The sequence below is a fragment of the Manis pentadactyla genome, chromosome 13 (assembly GCF_030020395.1).
Source record: "Manis pentadactyla isolate mManPen7 chromosome 13, mManPen7.hap1, whole genome shotgun sequence".
Lineage (NCBI taxonomy): Eukaryota > Metazoa > Chordata > Mammalia > Pholidota > Manidae > Manis > Manis pentadactyla.
Window position 1 is genome coordinate 12,175,205 of NC_080031.1, and position 26,736 is coordinate 12,201,940.

The window sequence follows — 26,736 nt, forward strand, 5'->3', positions numbered from 1 at the left end:
GAGAGGGAAAAGGAAGGATGGACTTGTTATCAACATTAGTTTACTCTCACTGCCTAACAAAGTTCCACAAGTTAGTGGCTTAAAACAACATCCATTGATCGATTGGCTCATTGTTCTGTAGGTCAGAAGTCCACATGGTGTGGCTCGATTCCCTGCTTAGGGTATACAAGGCTGAAACCAGGTTGGCAGCCAGGCTGAATTCTTGCCTAGAGACTTGGGAAAATTCATGCCCAAGCTTCATCTTGTTGGAAGAATTCAGTTCCTTGTGGTTGCAGGACTGAGGTCCCGTTTCCTCGCTGGCTTTCAGCCTGGGGTGGGGGTACCCTCAACTCTTGGAAGCTGCCCACATTCCTTGCCATGTGGATCCCTCCATCTTCAAGCCAGCAATAGCATGATAAATCCTTGTGCTTCACATCTCTGACATTGCTGATCTCTAGATCGGATGTAAAGCTCAGGTAATTAAGTCAAGCCCACCTGGATTATCTTCCTATCTTATGGTCAACTGTGCCATACAGAGCAACATAATGTAATGTCATATACCTCATCCTATTCATAGGTTCCACACACACTCAAGGGTGAGGGTCATTGGGGGTAATCTTAGAATTCCCCTGCTACAACATTGATTTCACAGGTGAAATTAAGAGATTTATAACAATTAGGTTTCCAGCTTGGACAACTGGGTGGATGGTTGTAAATTTAACTAATATAGGGAATACAGGGGACAAGGCGAGTTTGATGAGTTTAAGGAGTCTGTGTCCTTCCCCGCCCTTGCTCCTCAGAAGCCCACCACCGGACTGTTGGCCATCACCCTGGCCCTCCACCTCTGTGACTTGGTGCACATTGCTGGCTTTGGCTACCCGGACATCCACAACAAGAAGCAGACCATTCACTACTATGAGCAGATCACGCTCAAGTCCATGGCGGTAAGCAGTCCCTGCTTGCGAGCTGGGTGGGGCAGACTGGCCTGGGGACACTGGGTGAGTAAGAACCAAGGCATCTGGACTCCCAGGCCATTGTCCTCTGTATTAGGCCACAGATTCTGCCTTCCTTCCAAGAGCCAGCTTGGGGAAGGGTGCTCCCAGAAGTATGGGGCTGTGGGGTGGGCCAGAGAGACTTTCCTAGGCCAAGGAGGTCCCTGGGAGTCCCTCAGTGTGCATCCTTGGCTGTCTCCACAGGGGTCAGGCCACAATGTCTCCCAAGAGGCCCTGGCCATCAAGCGGATGCTAGAAATCGGAGCAGTCAAGAATCTCACTTACTTCTGACCTGAGCAGGAGCGGTACCCATCGTGTGCCCCCCTTGCCACCTGAGCGACCCCCATCCATGGCTGTGCAGGTGCCTGGTGCCAGCATGCCCTGCTTGAACCCACCCTTCTCTGTGTGGTGAGGGGTCCTGAGGCTGGCCAGGTCTGAGATGAGGCCGTGCCCCTGGCTGCTCTAGTGGAGGCCAGACCCAGTCAGGTGGAAGTGGGAGCCCTGCCAAAGCACGGGGCTGGCTGCTGTGGCATCTCCTCTCTGCCAGCTCCGGGAGGTTATTTAATGGGCTATTTAAATAAGGGGTAGGAAAGTGCTGTGGGCTGGTCCCATGGCATCCAGAAAACAGGGCACAGTACAGTGTTCTGCCCACTTTTTATAAAAACACAAAAGTTCTGGGCCCCCTGAGGCCTAGACCCAGAAGAGGCCTCCCAGGGGGGGTGGGGGCATCTGCAGTGGGTGGGTGCCCTCCAGAGAAGGGGCTGCTATCTCCCAGCAGGCATGGGAAGATCATAAGTGTGGGGGTTCCACGGAGAACGGGACCTCATCTAGAAAAGAGGTTTGAAACCTATCATTAAACTATTTTTCCTAAAACGGAAGCAGTTGTGATATCCAGTGTCCTTTAGGTTGGGGAGAACATGGATGGGGCAGTGGGCAGGCTTAGTAAAGACCAGAAGTCTTTCCAGGACTCAGTGGGTCCCAGAGCAGGCCGTCGTAATTCAGGAAATAACTTTTTATTGAGTACAGTGCTTGGTGCCAAGTCATGCATGGTCACACTGGCATAGCAGGCCAGCAAAGTGGTGCCAGAGCAGCCCTGTCTGCTGGACACCCAACCTGGCATCCCAAATCCTGAGTTACTTCCCAAGAGTAGAGAGGGGCAGGGGAATGCTAGATGGAAGTTGCCAAGCCCTCTCCCACCTCTCTTTCTTTCCCTCTCCAGCCTTCATATTCCAAAATCTCATGCTGGGAGGTGCATGTTTGAGGACAGGGGTGGAGTCAGACAAAGAGCCAAGTCTCCCTTCTCAGATTAAGTGGGAATCATAAAATGGAGTTTATAGAACATCTTGCCGGTGGCCGAGGCTGCCAGGGTTGGGATGGGCAGGGCTCGGGCTGCGTCTGAGGGGTTTGGCAAGTCCTGTCAGCCAGTTGCCAGGCCAGGGGACAAAATGCTTTTCTCCCTCCAGGTCTCCAGAATTGTGACAGCCCTGCCGGTTGTCTGTCTCCACCCGCTTTGTTCTCCATCCTCCTGGGCCCTGCTTAGCTGCCAGCTGGGCTTCCCGCCACCCCCGCAGCTGCTCCTTCACATCTGGAGCCAGAAGGGAGAGCAGGAACTCCCCCCTAGGGGAGTCTTGCAACTGTGTCCCTGGCTTTCTCGGAAAGAGTTGCAGCCTTGACGTTTTGAGACAGCTAGGTTGGGACAGGGCAGATAACGAGGGGCAGAGATTTGGGAAGCACAGAGGGAGAGGACACATTTCTCCACAGTGTTGGGTGGACTTGAGAACACCAACCTCATCCCACAGAATGGCCCCGAGAACCATCTGGGAATGGAATTGCCGGCTCTCCTGGAAGCCGGGGCAGAACTGCTGTGCTGGCTGCTCACCCCCCAGGGGAGAGGGGGGTTCTGAAAGCAAGTAAGGCCTCAGCATCTGCAGCCCCCAGATCCCCCTCCTCTACATGGGCAAGTTTTGCTTCCCAAGTTTTGTCCTGGGAGGGTTCAGGGAGGACTTGCTAACTCTGACTGGGGTGTAAGTAGTGTGTGTGTGTGTGTGTGTGTGTGTGTGTGTGTGTGAAATCTCATCTCTGCTTATCCTTGACACTTCCCTAACAGCTTCTCGTAAGAGTGTGCAAGGGAGTGTCCATTTCCCCATCTAGGGCCATTAAAAGTGGCTGTCAGCACGTATGATCCAGCTGTCCTGGACTGGGGCCACTGCCTGTTACTGAACGTGCCTATACTTGAGCCAGAATCCAACACACATGATGGGTCAGACCCGTCTAAGTTCCACACACGCATATGTAGACACAGGAGCATTTTACATTCTAGTTGGCTTATGCCAGTGAAGCCATGTGCAGCCAGCCAGTCCTTCACAATTAAATATGGACAAGAGCGTGTACGGGAATGGGGGTATATATACCCAAATTGGCCATCCTTCCCTTGAGGGGGTGGGTTCAGCTTTCTGCAGGGCAGTCCTGCCAAGGGTCAGAGAGTGGACCTTGGAGGTGGAGTTGTGGGATGGGGATCTGTGGTGTTCTTAGAAAGGGACTTTCATTCTTCAGTTAGTGTAACCAGTGTGAACGAACTGCCTGCCAGCCTGCCTGGTACTGATCAAACCATCTCCTGAAGATAAGGGGGGCGGGGAGAGGGGCGCAGGAGGAAAGCCCTTGGGTGCAAGTCAGCAGATCTGGGTCTGACACCAGACCCTGCCACTTGGTTATGTGTACCCGTGGGCCAATCATTTCTCCCGTCTAGGTTCCAATTCGTACATTCATTGAAACGAGAGTGGGTCCAGCCAGTGAGGACCAGTTACATCAGAATTACCTGGGGGTGATTTATATAGAGATTCTTGGGTGTTCCCATGTCGCTGGGGATGGGAAACCTGGAATCTGGAATTTTAATAACACCCAGAACCACTGCTGGGGTAGACTAGACGATGATCTCACGGCCTCTTTGACTAGATGGCCTACGCGCAGAGCCCACCCTGACCCCCCGGAGCTTTTGCTCTGGTTTAATTAGGCGCATGCGCGCCGGAGGAGCAACCGTGCCCAGCTGGCCCCGCCCCCCAGCCGCCGCCGCAGGGGCGCGCATGCTCCGTCCACGAGGGCGCGGGGTGAACCGGTGGGGGTCGGTGGAGGCAGAGCGGCGCCCTCCCGCGGTCAGCCTGGAGACCCCTTGAAGTGTCTGGCGACCTCTACGGAGGTCAGCCGGGCGGTCTGCAACGTCCGTGGCCCCTGTCCAGGTTTTGCACGCCGGGCCGCGGTTTTCTGAGCCGGTGCTTACCCGGGCCCTTCTGATCTCCGCTCGGCCGCTTTCACGTGACCTTTGGTGACTTCGCCGAGGCCAGGGGTGCACCTGTCTTCACCTGCGACGGAGTGGAAAACATCTCCATCCCCTTTCGCCTCGAGAAGTCTAGCCTTCCTCCACAGAGGGAGAAACTGAGGCCCTGGGAAGTGAAGGGACACCCAGCTCCACCACGCGGCTGAGTACGACACAGTTTCAGTCTTTTATCTGGCTTAGGATCACATTTAAATGATGTTCTATATTCACATTACATGGTGTGCCTTAATTTCGGACGCCTCGGGTTTTTATTTACTTTATTTTTATTTACTTAATTTTATTTTAAAAATTCGGGACTTTACATTCCAGGACATAAGTACATCCAATTGCTTTACCCCCGCCAACTATCTAGCTCAGGAAAAAATCTGAGCTTGGAAACAGTTCTATCTTTGAGGCACCGAGGTGTAGTGCCCCAAAATACGCACGGTTGGGTCGTGGGTTTTACTCCTGGGTGCTCTGTCATGTAATTAGACAAGTGAACCTCTGCTCCTCCACCTGTAAATGGTGATTATGCATGCCTATCTCACAATAAGGTTGAAAGGATCTAATGGGAATGATTGTAAAAACATTGTGTAGACTGTAAAGTATGATATAAATATTAGGTTGGAAAACCGCCTTGAATAACGGAAAATACTGGAAATGCAGGTGAGGTATATCTGGAAGACCAAATATTTGCCCAGGTACTGAGTAGCATGACTGGTTACAGAAAGGTCTTTGTCTTTAAATCACCTACAAACTAAGTAGGGGTTGGTGAGACATCAGGAGAATGACTCAGATGCAGGCTTTGCACAATCAAACAATGAACAATGAGTTCAGACTGCTCCCTGGCAGTGGTTTTCATGTTGAAGTCACGCCTTTAGGGGTTTTGGAGAAAGTGGTTTCTTGAGCGACATTATCCATTTTGATGGCATGCAGCATACCACAGTAAATTCCTAAATTAAGGTTGAAAAGTACAAGCTCAGAGTTGGTCAGTTCCCCTCTAAGCCCTCTAACTTTTTTGATGTCTTAATTATAGCCTCGGAAGACTATTTGTTCGTTTTGAGCATTCCCATGGTTCTGTTCCAGACATGGTTCCAGGAAGTCCTTCCAGCTTAAAAGTTTAGGAGGGATTTATGTTATGTGTGTGTCTAGTTATAGCCTGTTTCCCTGTCCAGTTCTTTCTCCTCAAGTTTGCCTCTCTTGTTAGAGATCTTGGGGATTCTGTGCTGGAGAAATGATCGGGGAGATGAACCTTGAGTTTCATTAGATGTCAGATTTGGCAGGAGCCCACGTGCATTGGAAGACTGTTTCTTCATGTAAAGGTATTGCAGAGAGCAGAACCACAGTCCAGTCCAGCAAAGGTAACACAGAGGATTTGACAAAAAAGTTTTTAGGGAAAAATGAACTTTGTGGGGCAGGTTTCACAGGTTTCAAGTTTGGAAGAGCAACTTAAAGGACACCCAACCCCTCAACAGAGGCACAGCTTTCTTTTGAGAATCTTGCGAGACTGGGAGGGTGGAGTTGGGCGGAGGGAATGAGAGAGGGCTCAGATGTTGAAATCACCCTAGGGGACTGAAGTTGGAATTATTGAACTAAGCTATTCCAAACCATCTATTATTCTGAGGCTTCCTAAAACACTATTTACATACATCACCAACTTTAACACTTAAGAAGCGTCTCTTGCTTAAAAATTCATTTCTCTCCTGAGGAAAAATCTCATGAGAGTAGAAGTTAGAGTCTGGTAGGTTGATTCTCTCCATTTCTGTTCTTTTTCTCTGTGGATTTATGTTCCACTAATGTAGCCCTGCATGGCAGGAGAACTAGAGAAACTTAATATAAGTCAGATAGGTTCTTATCTGAAAATTCTGCCCTTACTTTCCTTAGAAAGGTGATGAAGGAGGTGTATTTAAGGTAATCCACCTGCACTTGTCTTTGCCTAATTGACGGTGACTTTGAGGAGGATGAATCCCTATATCAGTTCCTATCCTGAGTTGCACTTTTCTCCTTGCATAATTGGGAATGGATGTCAGAGATGCTCCACTTAATTAAGACCCAGATTCTCCCGTAGAAGATGTGTTTCCTGAGACTTCATTTACCTTGTCTTTGAGCACTAGTATTTTAGATTCACCACAAAGAAGATAGTTACAAAGGAGCATTATTTGAATGTTCTCACAGCATTCCAAGATATTTCCAAGGGCCATAGGTTACAAAGCAGCGGAAGGACATGCCTCTGCATAGATGGGGCTCTCTGATCAGTGAGTGAGTTCAAGGGAGCGTTCCACCCAGGGGCTGAGGATGTCCCAGCCCTGTGGGTGGCCTGGGTGGATTGTCCCAGAGAGAGGCTCTCAGAACATGGAATGGTACCAGGGCTGTAGACCACAATTTAGCAATGTATCTTGTGAATGGTGTATGTTCACAAAAGGCCTTTTAAAGATGAGGGCTGTGGGAGGATAGAACTACTGTGCCTGTAGTAATGAACGCTTTCAGTGTATTTCAAGACCTAGCCTAACGTTAGAGAGCGGGCAGAGACGGACCCAGGAAGAAGACAGAGAAGAATGCATGGCTTCCTGCAATAAAATGCATTCATCCAGGAAAACATGTCCTTATTTTTAGAAAGACAAGTCACTCAGAACTTTCTCATTTTTCCCAGTTGGTGACCGAGTTAGAAAGACTGAAACACGGGGTTGGGGAAAACATGATTGGAGCCTTACTGGAGATGAGACATAGCTAGCAGAGTGATAGCTCTTCAGTGATTTTCAAAGATCACTGTAGCTTTGATGCTAAAACTGCAAGTGGCTTGTGTATATGTTTACAACTCCTAAAACATCTTCGGTAAGAGGCTTTTAGAAGACTGCTTAAAAGGGGAGGTAAACTTTAAGATTTAGTCGAGATGTCGTTGGCCTATGTCTAAAAGTTTATGTTTCTTTAAAGAGGCAACAAAGTGGTATTTCAAACAAAAATCTAATACACAAACTAAGAGTTTTTATTCAAATATTTATACCTTTATTTTAATAAAGAGCTTATTTTGTAGGGAAACTTCCTAGAGAAGAAACTAATCGCAGGACTGCCCTTTGTCTTTTTCTGGTGCCGTCATAAACCGCGTACGTGATACTTGGGAAGAGCTAATCGAGCTTGGCTGCCTTGCAATTTCAATTCTGATGCCATAATAACAAACACCACACACTGCATGTATGCTTCCCATACAGGAAGTGAGGAATGGGGTTCCTGTTGGCTCCTTTTCTCCTGTTCTGAGAAATCTCCCAAGGACTTCAGCATGTTTGTTTTCATTTCCCCAGGTCCTCTCTGCTCCACAAGTTCAAAGGCAGCTTCAAAGCCCTATTACTTTATAGCACTTGTTTCAAAAGGCTCCATCAGAAACGGATTTGATGTGGCATTCGAGCTCTTCACGTGATAGCATTTCCTATTCCATGGAAGTTGAAGAGGTGGTGGAAATAACCCCGGCCTTTCCAGACTGATAGCGAGCCTGGGAATGAGCAAGTGGGCTCCCATCCAGTGACTTGGAGCCAATAATGAATTTTAAAGCTATCAGAAAACTGGATACTGGCCTTGCTAGGAGTGGGGGTGATTTGATACACAGAATGGCTTTGTTTCCCAAGGAGTTGTGGTCTTTGCAGGTCATCTGGGGACTTGAGTGGGAGAATGCTAGTCCTGCCTCCCTAAAGGACCTGTGGCCTATCCCTGCTCAGCCTGCCCCAGATTGGGTACTAGCAGATGGCCTTGAAAATGACCATCCTATTCTAGGATGAAAGTGGCCTTGAGCTTGCACTGTAGGATGGAAACATTTTACAGTAGGAACCGTGTGTGTTTAGATCTCATGTTTGCCACTTGTTAGCTCTGTGCCTTGGGCAAGTCTTTTGGCTTCTTTAGGCCTCATTCCCTGGTCTGTAAAATGGTGATGCTTTGTGGAATGGTCAGGATTAAAAAAAGATTACAAATAAAAAGTTAATTTGAGATCACCTATGGGGGTATTCAGGGCTTCCCACTGCCTTATTTATTAATTTTTTTCCTAACACCTCTGTTTACCAGCTTTCTTACTCCTTTGCAAGAAGTAAGTAGGGCTGGAGACACCTGAGGGGTGTATGTAGCTCAGCCTGGTCTCCTCCTCAGTGCCTCAGCTTCCCAGAAGCCCCTGAATATTGCTATTCCTTCCCCTCGACATTCTCCTCTTTCACCTAGGCCTTACTTGGACTTCCTATCCCTTCAGCAGTTCTTTGCTGAATTTGTGCATTGGAAGAGCTCGGGGGGCTGGGGACTGAGACTACATGGCCGAGTCCGGGCTGCCAGCTCCTGTGCTCTGTGCTCACCTTGCATGAGAGTCTGCATTCCTCCCCGGGGAGTACCTGGAGTGACGGAGGGAGAAGAGCTCATTCCTATGAGAGAACAGACTTCTGCCTTATTCTTCTGGTTATTCTGTCATAACCTTGGGCCCCAGGAAAGAATGGGCACCTCCACCCATTGTAAGAGGTGTGTGTGTGTGTGTGTGTGTGAGAGAGAGAGACAGGGGCAAGGGGCAAAGTAGGCAGTGGTGAGGATTAGGAGGTGGTGAAGATGCAATTAGGGGACAAATCCCCTGAAGTCATCCTTGTCTTTCTTCTAGTATGCCAAGGCAGCTGGCAGCTGGTCTTAGATCCTTGTTTCCTGTTGGCAAAGGCAAAACATATGGAAAGGAAGAAGGCTTTCAAGGTTAGGGTAGGGTGCACAGGGACCAATATCCTGACATCTGTGCCAGGCCAGAATGGGACTCGGAGCACAATGTGAACTGGGATACACACTTAACATTTCTTAACAGTTTTTACTACCTCAGGCTTGGGGGCAGCAAAGGAACTGGGGAATTTTGAAGCAATAGGAAATATGGTGGATGCAGAACTCCACTGGGTGAAGGCATTTTGAAGGCTGTGTACAGAATCTGTGGTTGGGGCCATCCCAGGCAACAATGTATGAAAAGAACACAGACTTGTGACATGAAGGTTCCAACAGGGGTAAGGACTACCAGGTAAGGCTGGAGAAGAAGGGTCTAAATCTGAGGAGGGACTTCCAACCTTGCAGACAATTTGGGTTTTCCAAAATTCCACTTAAACCCTGACCCCTGAATTAGCACTTAGACTTGCCCCATCTGATCTGCCATCACCATGTCAAGCTTCCCACCCAAACAAGGCCATTCTTAGAGCATTCTATGAGTCCCAGAGTATTAGGGTGTTTGGTGGCATAGGCTCTTTGAAGAGGACCTCCTGCCCTGAACCCCGAAGGGAGCTTCCCTTGCAGAATATTGCTGAAAGGCCTAGAATGACCCCTTTCATGCCCAGCATGACCACTTGGCCTCTGAGCTGTTATTTGGCATGAGTCAGGTGTTGGGTGAGCCTGGCGTTTGCATGCGCTCTGGGTTGGGCATGTCCGCAAGGACAGGGCTCTCCCTGGGTGCTGATGCCCCACAGCCACAGCCTTCAGCTGCCCTAATCATCTAGGAACACCAAACTAAGGAAGGGCAATGAACGTTGGGTCCTCAATGTACTCTCTGAGTTCTTGGGTTCTTCCTGGGCTGTGCAGGAACAAAAGGACAGAACGGATTTGTTGGATAAGTCCAACAAATTTATTCTCAGGTGGGGGTCAGGGGGAGGTGGATCTTGGCTGTGGAGTCACTGAAGACGGGACTATTGTCCCTTTTGCAAATCTAGGTCCCTGGAGCTTCATCTGCTGTGAACACGAGTCTCATCATCTCAGTGACCTGCCCTCTAGGCCCCTTAAGCCCTACCCAGTCCAGGAAACTCTCCAGTGACTGTTAAAAGATCCCTGTCCAGAGAAGCTCTCTCACTTCCTGTATTAGCTGCGGCTGTGCTGTAGGGGCAGAGGGGAGTACACGAAGTAGGGCTGGGTGGGGGGTTCTGAACAGCACAGCCTGGAGAGGAGCCTGGTGGGCAAGGTATCCCCCAAGTGCTCACACTTCCCCTCCCTTCAAGCCCCTCCAAGAACAGTCTGATTGGGCCAGTCCCACCTCAGAGTTTGAAGCATCAAGTCCAAGGATAGAACTGCAAGAGCATGGACACAAAACACCAAACAAATTAGGGGGTGGGCGCATGGCCAGTGTTGTGGGAGAGGCTCTAGGGCCAGGGCCATTTCTGGCTTCTTGCCCTTCAGGGTCTGGGCTCTGAGCAGGGGGGGCTCTGGGTCTCTGGGGAGCTCGGTGCTGGGAAGTGCTTCCCCACCTCCTGCCCAGGCTGGAGAGGACCACAGGCACAGGGGTAGGGCTTATGGGCAGCAAGGGGGAGAGCTCACAGAGAGCGGATGGCAGTTTCATTAAAGCAAACTTGTAACTGCCTGCAGCGCCTGTGGGAGGAGCAGGGAGCTGAACGGCGTCCAGGAAGGGCTGGAACCAGAGCGTCCAGGGCCGAGCTCAGCATGCTCCGCTGCATCCTCTGACCACTTCCCCTCCTGCATCCTGCCGGCACACTGCGGCTGGGACCCAGACTTGTGCTTGATCAGGGCTTTGGAGGAGGGTGGTGGCACAGGCACTCGGGGGGCTGTCCTGGAGGCAGCCACTTCTGGGGTCCTCTGCCAAGTACCCACGGTCTCTGGAGAGCCAGACTGTGCCGCAGCCCCTTCCCCAGCCCTCCCCACCCACAGTTTGGTGTCCTCAGACGTGAGTCTGCATCCGCCGCTGCAGGGGCCGGCTGGGGTCGGAGTTCTGGGAAGAGGACTGGGAGTGGTGGGAAGAGGAGGCGGAGGCCTTGCTGGCTTTGTCGAACTGCACGTAGCCATCCTGCTTGCCGCTGCTGCTGACGCTGCTGTCACACTGTGTGTCCAGGAAGGAGCTGCTGTCGCTGAGGGAGCCTCTCTGGAACTCCCGCTCACAGAGCTCGATGGACGAGCTGCCCATGCCCAGCACGAACCTCTGCCCGTAGTCGTAGAGGCGGCCCTGGCCGCTCAGGGTGCTGTAGATATTGGTGAAGGACATGCCCGTGGGCACTCGCTGCTTGCCTGTGGGGCGCAGGTCCGGCTGACAGCTGGATAGCGAGATGGTGGGGGTCGAGTGGTGCTCTTTGAAAGTGTTGACGCTGTAATAGCCATTGGTGGGGTCCTGGGGGGAGAAGGGCGAGAGCAGCGTCCCTGGGCGCCCGGGCTTCCCAGGCAGAGCCGGCACTGCCTTACGGAGGAAGGGCTGAGGGAAAGCCGGAGGGAGCCCGGCAGAAGTGGGCTGGGGCGGGGACGGCTAGCCTGGCAGGGACGCCGAGAGAGGGCCGACCGGTGTTCAGGTGGCAGCAGGCAGGGAGGCAGGGGGCTCCCGGCTGGGTGTGTTTCACCATGTCGGGGTGACACAAAGTCATCTGAGAACCAGGCTTTAAGTGATTTTTGTCTTTGTCCAGACATGGATACTTACTTTTAAAATTCATTTGTGAGGCGGCTGAGAACAGAACCGTGAGATCTCAACCTGAGAACCCTCTGGCTCCTTGGCTGGGGCATGTGCCACCTCAGGGAGAGCCTGGGCACCTGTCCCCGCCGTGACCTCTGACTCTGTTTGCTGTCCTTGTTTGGTTGGGGCTGGGGCTGGGCCGGCAGCGCCGAAGACCCGATTGCAGGGTTGAGCCTTATGACCCTTGGCTATTCTTACCTTCAGGTTCTGAAACTCCTTCTCCTCTTCTTTGAGCACCTCCAGCTGCTTCAGTACTGAGTCTTGCTGGAACTCACCCCGGTCCATCTGCAACCCGGAAGTGGCTGCTCAGTGGAGAGGAAGTGACTGAACTTCCACTTCCCCCCAAGGGAACGAGGGAGAAATGAACTCAAAAGGCGGTTGCCACCCCTGCCTCCCCCTCCCTCCGCCTCCCTGCCCTGCCCACGGAAGGCAGGTGAAGGAGTCAGGAGCAGATTCCAGGTCCTTGTTCCTGGGTCCTTGACCTGCGGGAAAGGAGAGGTGGGTGGGTGCACGAGGTGCAGGTCTCTAAGACCGAACTTTCTTCCCTTGGGCGAGGGTGTCGCCTCCAGGAATATCACTTGGCTGATTCAATTCCATTCATTGGGCATTTACTGAATTTCAGGCCGGGCACTGTGCTAAGGACCAGGCATACGCAGATTAAGATGTATAAAGATGCAGCTGTGCTCATCAGGGAGCTAGACCTGTAGATGAATAATTACAGACCCTCAACTCCTGGGCACAGGTTGGTGTCCTCGCAGGCAGTGTGCCACCCAGTGCAGACTTATTAAAGGCTTTGAGAAGGAATCACGATGAGCAACTACCTGTGAGATGATGGCACCACAGGCCACACCTGTTACTCATAGCAGTGACTTAGATGTACTCAAAGTTATCTTTCTTAACAGGAACCTGAGGACAAGGATCACTTCTTGTGTCTCTTTGGGTCCCCAGAACACCTGGTACAGGGCCTTGCATATTGTGGTCATTGACCAAAATGCTTTTGGAATGGAACTGTATTTAATTGTATTTTATTGGTGCTTGATTCACTAGTGCCTTGCTCAGTGCCTGGTAGAGAGTAGGGATGTCACAAATGTTATGCTGGTGTGGTTGAATGAATGAAGTGGCATAGCTCCAAATTACTGAAAATTAAAATGTTTTAGGGTAAAAAATAAAGTGTACTCGGCACATGGTGGGTATATATTCATCTGAGTAGCCACAGAGATGCTTATCCTGTGGCACAGAGAGGCTTCCCAGGTATCATTCTGCACATGACATGGTGTAGGCCAGGTGCCCACCCACCCACTCTCTGACCTGGGAATGTTTCTTCTCCCTTCCTAGTTTCCTTTGGGAGCCTCACAGAATCAGCCAAAGTGCTTCCGCCCTGTTACTTCCTCACTAATGCTGCTTTTTTTCATTTTCTAGTAAATGTTCTGGCTCTGTTTGGATTGGAGTTCATTTCCAGAAAATTCGACATTTAAGACTGCCTTCCCTCAATGTTGGGACTGCATAAGGGCCAGGGGCTGAAAGAATGGGGGATACAGTTCTCCTCCTCTGAAAGGTGGCTTAGCCACAGAGCCCTTAGCAGGCCCCTCTGCCAGAGTTATGCCCCCCATCAGCTCTTAACTGATTACCGAGCGACCCCCAACACTTTCCTGAGGGTTTGGACTGGAGGGTGTGGAGACAATCTGAGGCACAGAATGCTCCAGGGAGAAGCAATTCAAGGTCCCATTTGGGATGAAGGGCAGGCCTGGGTATTCCACACCAGACCTGATGAAGCTTATCTACAGGGGCATCCGTTCCTTCCCAGGTCCAGACTGTGGGTTCCCCCTTGTAAGATTAAACACTCCACTGTATCAGGCACTATGTTAGGCATGGGGGAAAAAGATGCAGAGATTCCAGAACTTGGCCTTCACTCTTGAAGAACCCTGGGATGACTGGGGAGCTAACATGTAATTAGGGCCATGCACTCTAAAAGAGGAGCCTGCAAAGTGTTTGGGAAGAGCAGGAAGTGCACAGCTCTGCCAGCACTCGAGGGGACAAGCTCGGAAAATTATGGAGGTGGTGACATTTGAGCTGATTGACATAGCGGAGTATGAAATTCAACCGAGAAAAATCAACAGGCAGAGGGACAGCCTGCGCAAAGCCTCTGTATGAAAGATTCAAAGGCAGGGAACTGCAACTTCTTTGGGGTGTCTGGAGGGCCAGATGCGTTTGGCAGGAAGATGTAGCTGGAAAGGTGGCAGCTGCCTCTTTGATAAAGAGTACTGATAACATGCTTGGCTGTTGGACTTCATCCAGAGGACATGGGAGCCACTGAGGGATTTTAGGTAGGAGAGTGACAGAATCAGATTTGTGTTTTAGAAACGTGGACAGGAGGGTGGACTGAGCTAAGTGGTGAGACCGGGAGGCTGAGGCCGCAAGGAGACTGTGGTGACAGTCCGGGGAGCATGACCAGCCCCCAGCTCAGGATGTGACCATACAGTGGAGGCGGGGCACATCTGAGGAATGTTTTGAAGTAGAATTGACAGGACCTGAGAATCAACTGGGTAGAAAAAAGAGCAACAGAGGAAAACGTCATGTCAATTCAATAAACATTGGCAAGCATCTACCAGGGACTGTGTAAGGCTCTGGAGACTTGGGCATGAATAAGGAAGCTTGCTCACCATCTAGTGGAGACAGATGAGGAAATGGATGATTTCAGAGCAGCACAAATGGCTAATATATCTTGAGCACACTGCCTTCCACTGGCCGCAAGCCCTGTTGGGCTTGACCCATTTTGCCTTCCCTGTGGCCCCGTGTACTCTGTCATCCCATTTCATAGATGAGGAGATGCAGGCACAGCAAAGCCCACACTCTTTACCCCCTTGTCTGCTGCAGCTGCTCCCAGGTATTTCAACCATGACCAGTCAGCACTGGCCCCCAAGCCTCTAGCACAGTTTTCCAGGTTTCTGCTTGGGCAGCTGGGAGGATTGTGGTCCATCAGTGGGGGTCAGGAAGAGGAGGAGCAGGCTTCCGGTTCCTGAGAAGTTGAATTTGCTTCTGGTAAGCAACCCAGTTCCTGAAGCGGAACCTAAGTTTCCTGTAGATGGCTTTTGGGGGTGGGGAGTAGGGCATGTGCTAAGCATTTATAATGTCTATGATTAGAATGATTTATATATATGACAACTTATGTATTATATAACAACATCTTTTGGAAATTTACACATACGTCTTCTTTCCTTACTGAATAGTCAGATTCTCTGAAAGCTGGGACTGTACCTTAGTCTCTAAGCCTCCTAGAACTTTCAACACAATATAGTGGATGCTCAGGAACTCTTGGTAGGCTGAGAGGAGGTACCTGGCCTATTTGGGGGAGGGCCCATCTTGACTGATGCTTGGGAACATCGAGGGTATCAAGAAGCCTCCCGTCCCAGGGCCTCTGGAGCACAGGGGTTGGGGTGGGATGGGGATAAGACGGTATTCTCACCATCAGCTGCTTGATGGTGGGGTGTTCCTCGGCCTCCCGACCTGAGGCAGGCTCCTTGTGGACAATCTCCACTCGGATGTCATTCTTAGCTGACACAACACCTTTAAGATCTGGACATAAAATAGGAAGGTGTAGATGGCAGATTCAGTTCTCATCCTCAGCCCTTAGAGCCTGAGATGTCAAATTCCCACTTCCCCCAGTGGTGAACTCAGTCTCTGATTAACCCTCCAGGCCCTGAACTCAGCTTCTCCATGCCTCATGCCTGCAGAACACCTGTGTGGATGTGCTGGGGGCTGTTGGGTGTCAGAGACCCTTCTCTGCTGGCTCCTGGTGGCATGCATCTCAGTCTTTCCCTGCTGCTCCTGGGGCTTGAGAAATTGTCCTCATCCATCGTCCACCCTACAGAGCTAGTCTCTTTTCATCCCACTAAGGGCTCACCTTCTAGAAGTCTTCTCTGACCTACTCTACCAGGCTTGGATCTCTCTACTCAGAGGTTCACTAATCTTACTTTTGGAAAGGACCTCAGGGTCTCGCGGTCAACCTCCCACCCAGGTGATCCAGCCCCCAAGTCAGTGCTTCGTGATGGAGATGTTCTGGCTTCTGGGCAAGGCAGCCTATTTATAGTTGGAGAGCTCTGATAGAAAATTCTTGCTAAAATACGTTCCGCGTGCCTTCCACTGGGAGGGTGTGGAGGGAGGTCCTGCGACCACATCATTAGGGCAGTTAGAGTGCCACAGCTGCTGAGCTGGGTGTGGAGGAATGTAAGGAACACACAGCTTTCTGCTCATACATGAAGCTGCCAAGTGGTGGAGGGGGCAAGCTTACCCTGATTACTCAATTTGCTCATAGAATGTGTGACCAGGGGGTCATAAAAGTCACGCCATCCAATCCCTTCCTATTATACGTAAGGAAACTGAGGCCTGGAATAGCAGTGACTTGCCCAAGCTCATGTGGCAAAAACACTGGGACTAGAGGACTGTGACTTCTCTGCCACCCTGCCCTACATGTCCACATGTCAACTGCATGTATCTATCTATTGCACATAACATCAGAGTTGTGCCCAGGATGGAAACTCCAGGCACACACGATTCTCCAAGAATGCACACACACCAGTTTTATCACTAATGACTAAAGATCTTTAAAAGTCTGCACAAAGTGATTCCTTGAATGCTTTTTTCCCCATGCGTGGGTGAACTGCTTTTCTGGTTAGGCTAGCAGATGTTGGCGTGCAGGGACCAAACTACTTTCCCTGCTTCCCTGTTTCTATACAGTCCTTTATGGCTACATGTGTCCCACCCAAAGTGCTTGCTGACGGCTCTGTCAGTGAAGTTCAACTGAGTCCAGTCCACACCAGTTGAGTGCCCGCTATGTGCCAGAACCACACAAAGCCCCGCACATAAGAGGGTGCAGAAGCCCTCATCCTCATCCCGGCAGCTCCCTGCGCGGTCAGGGCCCCTGCTTGTTGCCCTCCTGCTTACTTGCTTTCTGGGGCAGCCTAAGCCCGGCCTTTCTCTCTGTCCCCCTCCCTGAGATCCCCAGTCTCCCTCCCGTACTTCTCTGGGAGCGGGCGCAGCAGAAGGCCACAATGGTTGCCATAAGGACGAGGAAGGCCACACCAGCTCCTACGGCCACCCCAATGATGACAGCCATCGGCACAGACTCTGTGGGAGAGAAGCAGGCACAGCTGATGAGGGGTCTGGGGCAGCCCGCTCTCCACCCAGGACCTCACTCAGTTCCTTGGGCGCAGCCCCTGCCACATGGGGGTCACCACAGCACATGGGCCCTCCTGGGAGAGGTCTTGGGGGCCTGGGCAGGCATGGGCATGGTCCAATGGGGGTCAGCTCAAGCAGGTCACTGGGTGGAGGAGAGGGTGGGAGGGGCTGGGGAAGATGCCAGGGCCGTGGTGGAGGGGGAAGGGGGCGAGCAACACAGGCCCGGAAGGCAGGGGTAGGGGAACATGGGGATGAGAGGCAGGGCTGGGCAGTCCGGCTCCCTCCCATACTGAACCAAGGCTACTCTAACATGCAGCGGCTGGAAAGGTCTAAGGCTTGGCTTTTCCTTTAGGAAGGACTCTGGTCACTTCCCCTGCTTGTTGGATTCATGCTTTCCTTCTCTTCCCTTTCCCAGGTGCAGGAGGGATGGACATGGATGACCAGGTCTTGGTTGTCCTCAGGGGCCTACTGGGCATCCCCGGTAGTAGAACAGAGGCCCCCGTCTTAGGGGCAGGGGGCAGGACCGCAACGCCTTCTCCTCCTTGAGGGGAAATTCTCCTTTCCCTCGCCCCCCTTCCCCCGCCCAGTCCTGCTCCTTCCCCTCCCCCAGAGAGGTCCCGAGCCCCAGCTGGGCACACACCCTCACTCCTGCCCTGTTCTTTTGGTCTGCCTCCTGCCCTAGCCCAGGAGCTGGCGATGGGGAGGGTGCTGGGGTCAGGGCACACTTCCAGACAGCCCTGGCCCTTTTGGGGCTGCTTATGGGGTCTGAACACATGATTTGGCCCCTGACTAGTTCATCTGGAGAATGCAGGGGCCGGGAGACCTTAGGGCCCACGGAGTCCAAGCCTCCCAGTTATAGATGGAAATACTGAGGTCCAGAGAAGTCAAGTGACTCGGTCCAGGACACACAGCTGAATCAGAGCCAGGGCGAACCCGGGTCTCTGATCCCCCTCCAGCCGGTCCTGCCCAGCTCCCGTAGCCCACTGTGCCACACAGCACCCTCCAAACCTCACGTGCTCTGCCCAGGCCCAGACTCCATCACTTCTGAGCACCTTACTTTAACTCTCTTATCTGGAAAATGGGATAATCATAGTGCCTACCTCAGGGGGTTGTTATAGGATTTAGATGAGTGAATGTGGATAAAGGCCTGGGAACCGAACCTGGGAACCGAACCTGGCACCCGGCCCAGTTCAAGCACTGCTGCTATTTCCATATGGGAAGGACTGTGGCTTTTTTAAAGAAGGAGTTCTTAGGGGAAAGGAAGTTCCTTCTGGAGCCTGAGCTCCCTCCCACCTCCCCACGTCCCCCACTTTCAGGTGGGTGAGGGGAACAACTAGAGATTTGTCTTGGGCTCTGGGCTAGCCTCTCATTGCTGTTGTTTTCTTTAAAGAGACAAGAGGGGGAGTAAACCTCAAACCCTGGCCCCTCCTCCCGGAAGGAGCAGGTACCAGGCAGCTGGCGGGCCGCAGTTTCTTTCCACCCCAGGACGGTAACACTAGTGCATGCATCACCTGCCTGCTGGTGGCTGAGCCCAGTGTGGCAGCAGCGGGGAGGGGACGAGCAGGTGGGTGTGGTACTCAGGGATTAAAAACAAGAGGTGTGTGGGTTGGTTTCCACCACTGGGAGTGAGAAAAGGGGCTTGACCTCAGTTGACCTCAGCCCTGGTGAGCTTGCTCTGACAAGCAGAAGACTGTTCCCAGGGTTTCATTCTAGCAGGAAAGGAAAACTGCTCTGGAAGCTCACTGGCTCTGTGCTTTTGAATTTTATTAATGTTGGTTTGATTCAGCTCCTCAGATTCCTGGGAAGTTTCTTTGGAAAAACTTGGGTCTTGTCTCAGCTGAGCTCAGCTCCAAAGGAGGGCGGTGGAAAGGTCCTTAACCGGTTGGGGCCCGTGAACCTAGAGAGCCAGGGAAGTGGTCTCTAAGGGGCCTTCCTGTGAGGCCACACTTCCTTGAGCTGTTAACAGCTGGGGGCACACAGTCCTATCTGGAGAACTGTCCCTAAGTGGGTGGGTGAGAGCAGAGGCCCCCCCTTGGGTGGCCTTCCCTCTGCAGCCTGCCTGTGTGTGTTTCCTCTCTGCCTGGCTTCCTGAGGTCTGGCCCAGGCTGCCTGTGCAGGCTGGCCTCCTGGGTGCCCCCTGGAGGGAGGGGCTGCCCTCCAGCTCGGCCTCCTTGCAAGGAAGTGGACTGGGCCCAGGGGGTCTCAGCCACAAAGGACGGTGTCAGGGAGCTCCAGATGACTGAACAGACACATGTGAGGCGGAGGCAGGAAGGCGACACTACCTCCAGCACCAGGAGGGGCTCTGCGGGTGTCAGGGTCAAAATAGCAGGAGTTGATAATTGTCTAGTCGCCTCTGTGAGCTTGCCTGTGCTGGATTGATGCTCCTAAAGGGGCAGTAGGCCCAGAGGGGATGTGGGCCCCACAAAGGGCTTGCTCCACAGAAGGAACTGATGGGCTCTAGCTCCTTGGGGACCAGTGTGGTAGGGGAACAGAGCAGAGGGCCCTCAAATCCTGTCATGGCCTATTGGCTCCATGGAGTCTGGCTTTCAGTGTCCTGATTCTCTCTTTTCTGAGTTCTTGATGGGCACTTGGCTGCCAGGTGCCTGGGGAGGCATCACCGAAGCCTGGACATGGGGTGACGGTTCCATGGGACTGCAGAGCGGTGGTGCAGAGCAGAAAGCATGGATTCCCATGGATCATGCAGGCCACATGGGGGCTGGGAGGCCCTGGGTCCTGGGAAGCCATGGGCAAGCTGAGCTGGTGGTGATGGTGAGAAGCAGGAAGGGTCAGGGAGTGCCTGGAAATAGAGGCAGCCAGGCCAGGGGACAGCTGACCCCGGAGGGGAGGGGCCAGGGCTCCTGAAGAGAAGGGGGGGAGGCACAGAGTGGGGGGGCAAGCACGAGGGTTCTGGGGTGCAAGGGGCCTGTGGGCTTGGCATCAGCGACGAGGAGACAGGTCTCTGGGGTCCCTAGACCCATGCTGGCTGGGGCCCCCTCTCCCAGCTGCTCTGACTGCACTAGACTTTCAAGAGGGGGAGAGGGCAGGGAAGTTAGTGGCCTGCACAGGCCTCCCTACCCCTTTTTGGATCCCCTCCCCCACTAGCCCCAAGGTCCCTTCCCCCGACCCCGGGAAGTTCTCATGTCTCCTTTCGTACCTGCTTCCAGCCCGGCTCCCGACTTCATTTCCGAACCTGTTTGGAAATAAAGCAAGCGTCCACAGCCAGGGCCTGGCTGGCTGGGGTGAGGTGGGACTGGGGGACGGCCTCTGGAAGGGGCTAGGGTGAGGGGCTCCCTCCCTCCTCCGTCATGTCTCCACGACTGCCCAACAGATCCAGGCTGGCCGAACTGAACTTAGATTTGGTTCAGACTGACTCAGAGACTCCAGTGGGGTAGGGACCAGAGAGAGAAGTCGAGGCTGGTGGGGGAGGTCTGGGGAGGTTTGGGTGAGCACACTAATGAGAGGGCGCAGGGCAGGGCACTGAGGAGAAGACATGGAGGGTAAGCAATGGCACCAGCAGGGTTTGGGATGATGTGTGGATGATATTATGCAGATTACGTGCAAAGCATTGTGCAAAGCAGCACCTATTAGTGCAGAGGTACTGGGAGACACTGAGGCCCTGTGAGCCCAGCTGAGACCACCTGCTTGGCCGAGAATCTCTGCTGGTGAGACTTCATCTTGGAGGGGGTCAGAGACTGCCAGGACCCAGGCCCCCTGGACCGCCCTGTCTGCCGTGGACTAGCCACTGCTGCAGAAGGGCAGCCCCTCTCAGGACCCAGCATACTGTGGGGTATCTGCTGAGTTCCTCAGGAGCCACCCCTCCATGCCATTCCAGTGCTCCCTACCCTCTGACCTGTGTGGAGAGTTTTGAGTAGAGACTACAGTTCTTAGCATGCCCCTGACCAGGAGCTGGGTGGTCTGCACCCGGGGTCACAGCGGGGCATGCCCTTCCTCCCTCCCTCGCCCCTCCCTCCCGCTGCCCCACAGCTCTGAGCCCTTCTGAGCAGCGCTCCCTTTCTGGCCGGCGTCTCTTTCAGAACATAATGCTCCATGCATCTCCTGTGTTCATGGAAGAACTGCACATGGTCTAAACCTGGCCCCCACCAAGCAACACGTATTGGGACAGCTGAGGGCTACCCTGCAGCTCAGCGTTCACATGCTCCGGGGGACTCTGGGTAACTGGACCGGCTTGTGTCTCAACAAGCTGGGCTGGGTTCCCGAACACATCCCTCCCCGTGTGTCCCCAAGAGGACATTCCTGAGCAGATCGCACACCCCTAAAGGCACGAGAGAAATGCCGAGTGAACACTGCCTGAAGGGCCCCCACCACAGCAGTTTCCCTCCCCTGTTCCTGGTACAGGCTAGGGCCTCTGGCCCTTGGGAACTGGGCTCAGGAGGGCCGTTCTCTGACCCACCTGAGGCTGCAAGGCAAGTCAGGACCAGTGCTGTGGCTTGTCCTTGGGCCCCAGCCTGCTTATAGGCTGGGCTCAGAGCTCTGTGCCCCAGGACCCTGGAAGGCCTTGTCTGGGGCCTGCTCCAGGTGGGGAGAGGGCCTCCTGGTCCCGTCGTCCCCCGGCGGCCCCCACCTTGCTCTTTGAGCCTGATGATCTCCGTGTCAGAGCCGAAACTGTTCCAGGCGGTGCAGTTATAGATGGTCTGGAAGTCAGCTCGCACAATGTTGCTGATGGTCAGGGTGGAGATGACCCCTTCCTCGGTGCTGACCGTCTCTACCGTGTAGCGCCCCGATGTCCCTGATTCCAACACATTCTCTTTCCAGGACCAGGCCTGTTCGGGTTGTGCAGAATTAGGAGGAGACCCCACGCCGAGACCTCCATACCTCCTTCCTGCTCCAGGGCCGAGGTGCCAGACTCTCAGATCCATGCTCGCTGCCACACAGAACCAGCACGTGTACATACAGGTCCACGCGCAGTCACAACACCCACCACAAACACGTGTGCACACCTCACAGTACACATACACACGCAGGTGCCCCTGCCCAGGCTGGTCGGGTCACCCTAGTGCCACGCTGCCACCTGGCAGGTAGAGGGAGAAGACCAGCCTAGGGTGACTGAGTCTAGTTTGGTTTCTTAGTATGTGTGTTTGTACAAAGGTGTTTTCTGACAGTTGTATTTGTGATCATCTTAATCTCTCTTAGGTCATAAGGATGACAGTGTAATTTTTCTTAGAGCCATTACCCGTACGGGACCCCTCGTACACCCTGGCCCCAATGTTTGTGAGCCTGTGGTAATGCAAGGCTGTGCATGTGTGTATGTGGGGGGGGGGGGAGGGCGGTATTCTTGGTTGTGGCACCTGTCCAGGGCATTGTGGGACATTTAGTGGCACCCCTGGCTTCTGTTCACCAGGTGCCAGCAGCTTCCTCCAGCCGCGCCAATGAACAATGCTGGGTGGCCCCCAGAGGCCAACCCGCCCTGGCTGGGACCTGCTGGCCTACAGTTAGATATCTACGTAGAGAAAGCTGGTGTGAACAGACCATTCTGCAATGGGCATGTAGGAAGCTTATACCTTAAAGAGTGAAGGGCATGGGGAGGCACAGGTATTAGTTCTGTGTGAGAAATCTTATAATTTTTGTGTGAATCTTCAGCCAGTGAATGAACTGGATGCCTGAGGATGTGTATAACAGCAATGATGCTCTAATACTGTCTTAGTTTATAGGATGGCACCTTCAGTGTTTACAGCCTCGGCATCCCAGCCCGGCACACACAGGCCCAGAGCTGTTTAGCATGCGCCCCTATGCCCTCCGGGCACTACTGTGCTGTGAAAAGCTAGCAATATCCTGCAGGGCTGACTCCAGGGCCATCTCCTAACAGGACTGTCCCAGGCATTGGGGATTATTACTAGACATAACATCTGCCCCCAATAGTGCTAGAAGATGCTCACCCAGAAAGAATGAGATTTTATCATTTGAGACACCATAGATGGACCTAGTGGGTATTAGGCTAAGTGAATTAAGAGAAGTTCCACATGACTTCACTTATATGTGGAATCTAGAAAGCAAATGAACAAACAAAACAGAAATAGACTTATAAACACAGAGAGCAGACTGGTGGTTGCCATAGGGGAGGGGGTGCGGAGGGATGGACAAAACAGGTGAAGGGGGTCAAGAGGCACAAACTTCCAGTTACAAAGTAGGCGAGTCACGGGGATGGAAGTGCAGCGTAAGGAATCTTGCCAACACTACTGTAGTAACTTTGTATGGTGACAGATGGTAACTACACTTACCATGGTGAGCATTTCATAAATATATAATTGCTAAAAAATAAAAAAAGAAATCGCTCCCCTCTTTTGATTTTCTTGCCTGGGCTTCCACCAGTCTCAGGTGGATGTGGTTGGAAGACCCTTGCTTTTACAAACGCAAATGCCTGGGGGCTGCTGAGAGAACCCTCCAGGAGGTCTTAGCTGCAGCGCTGGCATGAGTTGAGGAAGGGAGGGATGATGGAATGATCCTTTTAACAGGGGCAAACTTGGTATACGGGGCAGGGTTCTGCATGGAGAGCAGGGCCGTGGAGGCTGGTAGAGGAGGGCTCTGGGAGGCGCCGAAGGGCTTGCTGACCATACACCGCGCTCTGTTTGGGATTTTGCCAAAGACTGGCCCTGAACCCAGGAAAGGGAAGAACTTATTTATCTTTTCCTTCTGTTACCCTCACCTGCCCCTCTGCTCCCGGGATGCAGGATTCAGCTGGAACCATTAACGTTAGCACACAGCTGAGCGGCAGAGTGGGGTCACTACATCTGTAGGTGAACCCTGGGAGGACAGCCTGTCCTGAGGAAGGAGGCTGCCTGTGAGTTTTGCCTTTTCAGGTGAGACGGGCAGGGTTGGGTTTCCCACCGAGCTGAGAGGCGGACACCAACTGGCCCAGTGCTCGCTCAGCCGCGGGGTGTGGAGTGTGTGCACTGCCCCTTGCCTCCCCTCCCACCCCAGCATACTCACGATTCGGTCGGGTGGCGGCGTGCTCCGGATGAAGCACTTGATCTGGCCCTTCTCCCCGTGGAGGGCATGCTGGGTCTGGGTGCTGGAGATGATGGGTGGCCCTGTTAGGGAGACAGCATCACAGATTCGGGATGGGCAGGTCCTGGCTGGGCCCCTCTTGGGCGGGTTCAGAAGCTTATTCATTAGTTCAGTCATTCGGCAAACATTTATGAAAGACCTTCATGTGTAAGGTAAAGTGCACGGCAGGGGACTCAAAGATAAATGAAACCTCTCAAGGGATCATGAGCGAATGCCCAGGAGACATAAATAACTACAATAAATGTGAGTGTCAGATGTGGTGAGTGGGGCAGATGACGTGCTCAGCGACTTTGGAGGACAGAGAACAGTTCTCTCTGGCTGCCGCGGGAAGCTGTATGAAGGAGGTGGTAAACCTGGGAAGGCAGTGGGGGAGGTGTTGGGGAGGAAGGGATACCGGCGCTAAGTAATGTCACCTCTGCGAAGTAATGTCACCCCGCCTTAGCCAGCTGTTCAGTTTCAAGCCATTTTCTCACGTCTCCAGTAGAGGGCGCGCTTCCCTAACAAACCGGATGTTCTCCGCAGGCCGGGGGAAGCCAGGGCGGCAAAGAAATAAAAGGTGATGTTCCCCTTCCACGGAGCATGGATCACCCTGCATAGGTGGAATGTGCTGGCTTCGTTCACAGCCTTCATCTCACATGTCTCAGGAGATACCGTAGTTCGTCGCCTGCCGTGCCCCCACATACACACCCAGACGGCCCAGGTGAGACCGCGGCTCCGAGCCCAGCGTTACCCCCTCCAGTCTGTGAGTCCCTGCGTGTGTGACCTGTTGATGGATGTCTCTGGGAGCGTCCCGTTCATTTACTGCGTGGGATAGCCTAGAATGTCCACCGGGAACCTCAAGGCCAGCAGCACTTGCTGTCCAGTTCTGCCTTTTATCTAAGCTGAGTCTCTCCCGTGTGTGCGCACCTGGCAGTGAAATGGGGACAGATGAGCAGCCAGTTCAGCTGCTTGCTCAGCCGACTCCCTGGTGGGCCCGGCCCCTGCAGGGGGCATAGGGATGGAGACCTCAGTGTTCTTTCGCACTCCTTGGGGTAAAGGTTGGGGCTTAGGTAGCAGAAAACAGGAAAGGGAGGTGAAGCAATATCTGGAGGACAGGCGAAATTATGCTGGGAGCAAAACAAAAATTGCTGCAAACATAATTGCTGTTTATTAGCCACCTTAATTAAAACAGATTTGCATTTCTATGAGTAGTTCTCAGCCAAGGGGAAGAAAGGTACTGGGAGAGCTCAGGTGACTTCTATTGAGTTTAGGATGGCAAATGGCTTGGAGCAAATGTAGGGGACTCTCAAGATGAGGGCTACTGCCTTAAACTGGCTGTAAGAGTGGGCTGAGCCCTAGGTGCCTTCTTAGATGCCTTAGCTGCAAGAAGCCTTTGGCCGGAAGGCAGGAGGGCCTGGTGTTTCAGGAGCTTGGAAGGTACTGTGTTTTGATGCTGGGTTAAAAGTGATGATATCATTAAACCTTTTCCCCTTCAATTCCCAGGAGCTGGGAATTCCCTGGGGGTTCTTGGCATCCTAAAAGCAATCAGGCAAATGGGTTTCAAGGCTTCTTAAAAGAAAGCAGAACTCAGGAAGGCAGCGGATGGGGTGGGGCCATCAGAGTGCAGCGGTTTATCTCGCCCTTCCTGATGGTCTGGCTTTGAGCAGAATCAGGTGAAGTCTGCGGTTGTTCCCCACAGGGTGAGGGCCAGCAGTCACCCACCCCTGGAATTTGTTTTGATGAGAACCCCATCTCATTCTGGATCCTTTCCAGAACATCAGATCTCTTCAGCCGAGCCCAGACCCCTTCCCAAAGGCTTCACCATACCTCCATCTGCTCTCCAGAGCCGGCACAGACAATCCCACCCCCATGCATGCTGGGGCTGGCAGCCACCTCTCCCTGGGCCATTTAATCCAGCCCTGGCCTCAGGTGAGATCACCCTAGTTCTGGCAACCTAGGGGTGCTTGCGCCAGAAGGATTGGAGGCAGAGGAAGGGGATGGAAACATGGACCCTGGAGGGTTGGCACCAAGGTCCGGGCTGGGGTGTCCCATCCAAGAGAAACGTCCCTCCGGGGTGTGCATTCCCTCCTCAAGAATCCATTTTAAAGCCCTGCTGGGAAATGCCTAATATGTCTAAGTGTCTGAAGTGACAACAGAATGTCAGTCCCTCCTTTATCGACCCCTTTTTCCCCAGAAAAGAAGATGCTTGTTTAAAAGCGCCAGGCTTAGGGACCATGGAGGCCATGTGTGAGTCTGATGGGCCCCAGCTCAGCTGCTCACGGGGCCCGGGGTGAGCTCCCCCAGAACTCTCTTGGGGCAGGCACCAGGGGAGGCCGCCGATTCCACCAGGGCCTGGCTCCTGTACCAAGTGTCAGACACCGGAGCGGCAGGAAAAGGCTGCAGCCTCTGTTGCTATGGATACACGGAGGCGCGATCAGATGCTGTTATTTTTAGCCTTGCAGTGCCAATTTATTGGTGGCGTCCTGGGGACACATGGGAAAGGCAGGAAGGCAACCAAGTCAGGGCTCTCTGCCCAGCACAGGTGGCCTGGTAGTGCCCTGGGGTCTGAGTAGCTTCACCCTCCCTCTGAGGCCGCCGCCACTCTTGGCTGGGGGGAAGGAATAGATGGCAGGGTGCTGGCTAATGGGGACAGCAGAGGGAGATGGCTGAGGAAGCCCCAAGCTGGCTTAATTTTCTCGAATAAGGGAGAACAGGGGAGGTTGCCCGTGGGTCAAGATGAAGCTGAATGGGCAAGTTACTTGAAATTGGCTCAGCCCTTCTCTAGGGCCCTGCTCTGGGGCTGGGGCCCAGAAGCCCTACGGACATAGTTCTGTGGCTCAGTTCTTGCGGGG

At 53.0% G+C, this 26,736-nt stretch overlaps 2 protein-coding genes across 19 annotated transcripts in view; one reads left to right on the forward strand and one right to left on the reverse strand.

Moving 5' to 3' along the window:
• Positions 1–4,531, forward strand: part of ST3GAL4 (ST3 beta-galactoside alpha-2,3-sialyltransferase 4) — a 39,915-nt gene extending 35,384 nt beyond the window's left edge. For 8 of the 14 annotated variants that reach the window (XM_036930100.2, XM_036930104.2, XM_036930099.2 and 5 more), the window contains 2 exons: positions 780–977; positions 2,435–4,531. In XM_036930100.2, the coding sequence (XP_036785995.2) occupies positions 780–977; positions 2,435–2,644 (408 nt within the window). In that variant the 3' untranslated portion in view covers positions 2,645–4,531. Of the gene's footprint in view, positions 1–779; positions 978–1,175; positions 1,850–2,434 lie in introns of those variants that run through there. The other 6 variants (XM_057490723.1, XM_036930106.2, XM_036930107.2 and 3 more) reach the window with 2 other exon arrangements.
• A 160-nt stretch (positions 4,532–4,691) lies between these two features.
• Positions 4,692–26,736, reverse strand: part of KIRREL3 (kirre like nephrin family adhesion molecule 3) — a 519,419-nt gene continuing 497,374 nt past the window's right edge. Inside the window, exons 12-18 of one of the 5 annotated variants that reach the window (XM_036930095.2) lie at positions 23,828–23,928; positions 21,465–21,663; positions 20,037–20,072; positions 16,649–16,831; positions 15,171–15,280; positions 11,906–11,992; positions 4,692–8,940 (exon numbers count right to left, since the gene is read on the reverse strand). In XM_036930095.2, coding sequence (XP_036785990.2) covers positions 8,926–8,940; positions 11,906–11,992; positions 15,171–15,280; positions 16,649–16,831; positions 20,037–20,072; positions 21,465–21,663; positions 23,828–23,928 — 731 coding nt within the window. In that variant the 3' untranslated portion in view covers positions 4,692–8,925. Of the gene's footprint in view, positions 11,375–11,905; positions 11,993–15,170; positions 15,281–16,648; positions 16,832–20,036; positions 20,073–21,464; positions 21,664–23,827; positions 23,929–26,736 lie in introns of all 5 variants that reach the window. The other 4 variants (XM_036930092.2, XM_036930089.2, XM_036930093.2 and 1 more) reach the window with 4 other exon arrangements.